Source organism: Chaetura pelagica, unplaced genomic scaffold (genome assembly GCF_000747805.2).
Source record: "Chaetura pelagica isolate M959 unplaced genomic scaffold, ChaPel_1.0 scaffold610, whole genome shotgun sequence".
Lineage (NCBI taxonomy): Eukaryota > Metazoa > Chordata > Aves > Apodiformes > Apodidae > Chaetura > Chaetura pelagica.
In genome coordinates, this window is record NW_009951801.1 from 305,744 (window position 1) to 312,599 (window position 6,856).

At 55.9% G+C, this 6,856-nt stretch overlaps 1 protein-coding gene across 1 annotated transcript; it reads right to left on the bottom strand.

Annotated features, from left to right (window-relative positions):
• Positions 1 to 3,063: 3,063 nt before the first annotated feature.
• GPR182 (G protein-coupled receptor 182) lies at positions 3,064 to 4,158 on the bottom strand. Its single transcript, XM_010007522.1, has one exon. It carries the CDS (start codon positions 4,156 to 4,158, stop codon positions 3,064 to 3,066), a length of 1,095 nt encoding a protein of 364 aa, XP_010005824.1.
• Positions 4,159 to 6,856: the final 2,698 nt, after the last annotated feature.

The window sequence follows — 6,856 nt, forward strand, 5'->3', positions numbered from 1 at the left end:
CTGCTGAAAGCCATGCAGGTGGAGCCATGGGGCTCATCCTGAGTCCCTGTAGAGGAGTCATTGCTCTGGCCTGGCTGCGTCACAGGGAAGGCACCGGTGAGAGCCGGAGCCGAGCGTGTGGCAGGGCCGGGCCAAGCAGTGCTGGGGGAGCTGGGTGGGATCCCAGCACCTGGCTCTATTCCTCACTCACCTCCTGGCCTCCCTTTCCCTCCCTCGGTGTGGGGACAACACTTACCTACCTCGTCCCTGTAGAGGAGTCATTGCTCTGGCCTGGCTGCGTCACAGGGAAGGCACCGGTGAGAGCCGGAGCCGAGCGTGTGGCAGGGCCGGGCCAAGCAGTGCTGGGGGAGCTGGGTGGGATCCCAGCACCTGGCTCTATTCCTCACTCACCTCCTGGCCTCCCTTTCCCTCCCTCGGTGTGGGGACAACACTTACCTACCTCGCCCGGGGTGGCTGTGAGGTTCAACTCATGTTTGCAAAGTGCGCCGGGACCTGCGGGGTGCGGAGGGGAATCGCTTCCCCGCGGGCAGTGCCGGTGGCATCAGGAGAGTGGCCAGATCACGGCACTTCATGGAAGTCCTGACAACCTCCTTCCCAACGGCAGCGCCTCGAGACCACTCTGACCCCGGCTGTGAAATCACAGAGTTCAGGTTTGTTCTCCCCTTTCTCAAAGGATCCAGGTCTCATCAAATAATGAAGCAAGAAAGAAAAAGAGTTGAATTGCTGTCTAACCTTTTTTGTTAAGTTAATAGTAGGTACTGACCTCCTGATATTTAAGTGTTTACTATCTATTTGCTGTAAAGTTTTGTATATTTTGTAAACTTTCCCCCCAAATAGTAGATGTCTAAAATCGTTGTACATCGGGTTCTTTTATACTCCATTGTTCAGCACAAAGTGTGTTTTTTATTTAGAATAATAAAATGGAAAATGCTCACCTCTTGTTCCTCACTTCTTTGTAAAACTGCAGATTGTCACTTCTGTCTGTCCAGGATTTGCTTTTCTCCAGCAGCGAAACTCCCTTCAGGGCTGGAACCTGCCCCCAAGGCCCTGCTGGGGCTGCCCCCTCTCACTGCTGGAGCTGCTTAGGCAGAACTTTTCTGGGGAGACAGGACTGAACCCTGTCACTAGCCTGTGACCAGCCACAGGCACTGGAGGTTAGTGCTGGGAAGGTGGTCCGGGCATCTACAGCCAGTGAAGGAGCCTGTAGCCAGGCCAGTTAACCCAAGGGCTGGTGAAGGTCTTAAAAAAACTGAGGGACTAGATAAAGGGTGTGCTGGGCTTCCAGCCCAGGTCATTGTGTGGGGTGAATGAGGGTTTATTTGAAGCTACTCTCCCTGAGATCCGTGGACAAAGATGCAGAAGCATAAGGAAAGTTTAAAAAACACAAGTTTAATAGGTCAGATACCAAGATTTACATGTTTAAGTAACTTGTAATTTAATATCTTCCTGTCGTGGTTATGTCACACCTCAAGTGTCTTATTACTGTGCACTTCTCTTCCACATCTTCATTGACAATGGCAGATTTTTGACAGGAAGACTTGGGAGCAGAGCTGTGGGTCATGTCAGTGTGAAGCTGCTTTCACCTTCACCGGCCGGGTTGGGGCTGCTTGGGTTCACTGCACATTGTGCCCAGAAGGGAGATGGTGAGGTCCCACGTAGGTGCAGAAATCCTGAAGGACACGAGACTGGCTTCTTCCTCAGCTGCAGAACAAACTATGTAAGTGGCAGATTTGGCTTTTTCTCCCAATACTGGTGTCCCCTGGCAGTCAGGGGGAACATCTCTGTGCACAAGGAGCCCAGAGGTGTTCCTTGTTTACCCATCTCAGCAGCATGTTCCCAGCCCAACCCTGGTGACCCCATGTCCCAGTTCACCCTGATCCTGGACTCCTCCACAGCTGGGACATCCGGCTCCCCCACCACTCTGTGCTGCCAGCATCCTGTCCCCAGATTTGCTTTGCTTTGCTTTTTAAAATACGTGTTTCTTGAGCAGCTCAAGGCCTTTTGTAGATTTATGGACTCCCAGCAACTGTCACTCTTTCACCTTCCCCTGCTGAGGGCTTGACCCACAGCACATGACTGAGCAGAATCCAGGCAGGGATGAGCTTTCTCCGGATGCTCCAGTTCCTTGGGCAGCCGAGTTCCCGGTCCTGCTCCAGCGCCGAGAGTTTCCGCAGGCGTTTGCATTCTCAGAAGAATGCTTCAGTGCAACTTTGATTGCAAGGGAGTGTGTGTCAAGGCTGCTGGAGCAGCACAGAGACCTGTGAAGAGATGCTCTGGAGAAGACTGGGGTGGGTGTCTAGCTGCAAACACAAAAACACAAACTGGGAACTCCACCTCTGCTGCTGTCAGTTGTATTTGGAAGCAGCCCTGCCCAGTCTAACTCAGTTTCACTGATTTACTTCAGGGTTGGTAAAATGGTTCTTGGTGAGTTGCTCTCAAATTGTTCCTCCCCTCATCACCACTCCGGTCTCTTGGGCTTAGCCCCTCAGGGATGCGTCGCCTTCATGTCTGTAAAATCAGGCTTGTAGCTCTCTGCTGAGCATGGGGAGGAGTGGGTCATGTGTCCAAGGAATGAATTCCCTCTGTCCTAGTCAGGATGGCATCACGGATGGCATTCACTGGACACCTCTACAGAGGTGGGTCCAGGGAGGTGTGCAGGAGGGTCATGGGCTGCAGAAAAATGTGACAAGAAAAGATTGTGCGCCTCAGCCCCGCAGCTTGGGGAGAGAGGGGGTCGGGTCCAGGGGCTGGGTTTGTGTCAGGCTTCTGAGCAGGAGTCACGCACTTTATTATGGCGAGTGTTTCTTTTGGAAAACAGGAAATATCTCTTTCTTCTATTCTTTCTCGGATTAAATAGATCTGCTAGAGCAGCACATCAGAAGCAAGTTGTCTGTAGCTCCCCACACCACTGCAGTTCACTTTTGACTCTGCCCCTGGCTTCAGAGAACAGGGAGTGGCCAGCAAGGAGCTGTTTTAAAGCAAAGTGTCTGCTAATCACCAGGGAAAATGGTCTTCCTGGCCTCGGAACGCTTGCCAGTGATGAGTGGGAGAGTCTGATCTCCCTTAATTGGGAGGGTTATTGTCCTTTGTGATGACTATGGAGTGCTGCGTGGTGGAGGAGGAATTGTCTGCGCCCCTCTGGGTGCCTTGGTCTTTAGGGATGTACTTAACCACAGCAGAGATGAGTTTGCTGCGGAAGTTTTTGCTCAGGAAGTTGTAGAGGATTGGGTTAATCACGCAGTGGAGCAGGGTGAAGCAGTCTATGATGTCGTAGAAGAAGTAGAGGAAGTGGGCAAAGGTGCAGTGGAGGATGATGTGGTTGCCATCGAGGGTGAGCAGTGTGAGCATGATGTGGAAGGGCAGCCAGCTGATGAGGAACACCACGATGTAGGCATAGATGAGCTGACAGTGCTTCGTGCTCTCCGGCTTGGTGCGCTTGATGAACCTGGCTGTCAGGACATTGAAAACGGTGATGATGGGGAAAGGGATGAGGAACCCAATGGTGGTGGTGGCCAAGCTGACTGCCAGCGCCCACTCGTCATAGGTCTCGAAGGGGGCCACAAAGATGCAGATGGGCTCTCCGGTGTTGACCAGCTGAATGTGAGCAACCTCCAGGAACGAGATGGCTGCTGCCAAGACCCAGCTGCAGGCACAGATGATGCGACGTGTGCGGTGCTGGTGCTTGCGCCAGAAGAGGGAGGAGCTGGTGAGGGACACGTAGCGATCCACACTCAGGCAGGTGAGGAAGAAGATGCTGGCATACATGTTGGCAAAGTAGAAGTAGTGTGTGAAGCGGCAGAGGAAGCTGCCCCAGAGCCAGGTGTAATCCAGCATCACCTCCAGCATCCAGATGGGCAGCGAGAGCAGCACTCCAAGGTCAGCAACAGCCATGTTGATGATGTAGAGGTTGACCAAGCTCCTGTTGCCCCGTGTCTGCCAGTTGACCCAGATGACAAGTAGGTTCTCCACCAAGCCTACCACAAAGATCGCCAGGTAAAGGATGAAGAGGATCACTCGCTTGACGTTCTCATCCAGGCTGAACTCACAGAAGGTGTAGGTGTAGTTCAGGAGTTGGAACAGCTCGGACCAGTTGTGGTAGTCCCTGTACTCGTTCAAGAGCGTGTGTGTCTCGGGGGGTGCAGTGGTTGTCTCAGCCATCCTCGTAGCTGCAAGGAGAGGGAAATCACTGAGCTGTGGCTCAGTGGCTGCACTGAGCAAAACAGCCTGGAAATACAAAGGAACAGCTGAGCTCCCCTGTGAGCCCAGAGTGTGTGGTCACCTCCCCAGCCCAGCCAGCCGCCCCTGCTCTGCCCGCTGCGGCGCTGGAGCCATCGGCACTTCCAAGTAGGTGAGAAAATTATAAACTTAAGGGAAATGCAGTTGACCTTAACATCCTTTTATTGCCCCAAGTGTGAGAGCTCTGATCCCAGCACAGCTGCATCCGCATGGCGAAGATGCCGCGGACCCGGTCCAGCCTCGTGCCGCTGGAAGGGCCGGCGAGACCAGCTGTTTCCCCGGGAAAGCCAGAGCTGCGTGCCGTGTCGCTGGGCATTTCCACAGCTTTTGGAGCCACAGCCAGGCCTTCAGCACCAACCCTGCAGCAGACAGCCCTCACCTGCCCCCTCCCCAAACCATGGAGGAGAGGAGGGGAAGCCCATGAGGCTGGACCCCTTGTCCCTGAGGCTCATCAGCCTCCCGCCCTCTCCAAGCTGCAGGTACCGAAGCGGGTGGGAACGGGGACAGAGGGCCGCGGGCAGCAAGGACAGCGCTGGCTCACCGGCAGCAGAGCCGAGGGCTGGGAGAGGGTCTGCTCGGGGGGCGCAGCGATCCTCTCGGCTCAGCAGCTTGGGTGCCTCTGGCAGAGCTGCTGCTGCGGCGCAGATCTTGGGGTAGGCTTGTTGGCTGCTTCCCGGCAGGAAATGACCATCGTGGTCAGACATCCTGAGACAGCCCAGTGCAGGGGACATTTGACTGGGGCTTGGCTCCCATTTGATTTTGCTGCAGGGCTGGGGACAGGCACAGGGAGTCCCCGGACAGGTGTCCATGTGGGAGCCTGGGTTTGGAGTGGGAGTCCCCGAGTCCCCAGCAGCCCCCTCCACCAGCACCCCTGTGGGACCCTGCTCCTGCAGCCCCACTGCTTTTGGGGACTGGGCCCTGCCCCGTCCCCTTGCAGTTGCAGACAGGAAGGGCAAATATGTCTTCTGGAATGGGTCCAGCTGAGTCGGGTCCTGCCCTGGGAGTCCCAAGGGGCTGAGGTGGGTTCAGGTGAATGTGCCACCAACTCCTTGATGCCCAGCTCAGGGCTACCTTTGGGGGGAAAAGGGCTGAAAGCCGAAGTTCTCTGCCAGGTCAGCGCTGCCCGTTGCTCCGAGCTGTCACAGGGGTTGGTAGCAGATGTCTATTGCCACAGAAACCTCTGGCCGGGCAGCAATTAATCATTGAGCTGTGATTGCCTGGCAGTTTTGCAGGGGAAGGGAAAGGGCTTGAGCCTTGCCCTGGTGCTGGGGAGGGGGTGATAGGCAGAAAGTTTTGCATCAAGCTGCAAGTCCAGCAAAACAATTGCAGGAAATCTCCTTTTCAAGTGCAGACAAGAATTTGTGATCAACAATCGGCTCGGAAGGAAGGCACAGCCAGAGCAGGGAAGCACGAGGGCACTGATAAGTCGGGTCTGACAACAACAGTCGTGGTGACCCCGCGCGCAGGTACCCGGCCCCAGCTGCAAACAGGAATTTGGCAGCTTCGTGCTTGCAACAGAGCACGTTTCAGCTCGGCCATGGGATGGGGCTGGGGGGGGGTTGACAGGCCGCTCTGCTGACCAATGGGCTGGGAGGGGGCACAGGAATGCTGTTTGGTTTCCATGGAACAGGTTAGGAAATTTCCACACTGAACTCTTGGATCGAGAATGGCCTGGGTGCTGCAAACCTTTGCTGTTGGGGGCTGCCAGGGGAGCTGGGAGCATTCCCAAGCTGTGGGGAGCAGGGCAGGTGGCTCAGCCTCTTTTCTCCATCCCCGTCCCAATGTTTGGGGCACCCAGAGGCTCTCAGCACTGAAATGTGTGCCCGGGAGCCCCCAGCCACCCTGAGGGGCTGGGTCTCCCTTTTGTTTGGATGTAAGTGGGAAAAGGACGTTTCCTCTCTGGAAGGTGGACACTTCAATCTGAGTGAGTCCTGTGGAGCCCAGCAGATCAGGGGATGGACAGACAGAGAAGAGGAAAGGCTGATGATGCCCCCCCTGCGCCTGGCTGTTCCCTCCTCCACCTGCCAGTGCTTTGCTCTGTGGTGAAATATGGGCACTGGGTCCCTCTGCCAGCCCGGCACCGCTGAGGGAGTGAAAACAGACCCAGAGTGAGGTGGGCTGCAGGCAGCACCAGGACCTGCTACTCTCCTGCCCATCCCAGGATGCTGCCGGAGGGATGTGGGCACACGAGTCCCCAGGTAGGTGCAGCTGAGGCTGCAGTGTCACCTCCAGCAGCTCAGGAAGCAGCAGCCCAGCCCCTTGGGGACACGTGGGCCTGGAATGTGACGTGTGGCATCTACTGGGGATGTCTAACAGGTTTGCTAAGCCCAATTAACTGTTTAGGAACTCAGTAGCTGAGCGGCAGGAAGAGGAGCCGGGCATCCCAGCCGGCCGTGTACAGGCTGTGGGGACACTGGGAGAGAAGCGCATGCAACATGGCACCAGTGACATGGGACAGGTGGCAGCTGCCCAGGCGGTGCAGCAGGAAGCTTCTCCTTGTGTCTAGGGGGGTAAAGAGGGCTCAGCCTGGCCCTGCATGCCAGCAGCTGGGGGGGCCACATGGGGACATACTCACAGGTCTCCAGGTAACTGTGGCCATAGGCTGGCTGTGTCTCCCCTG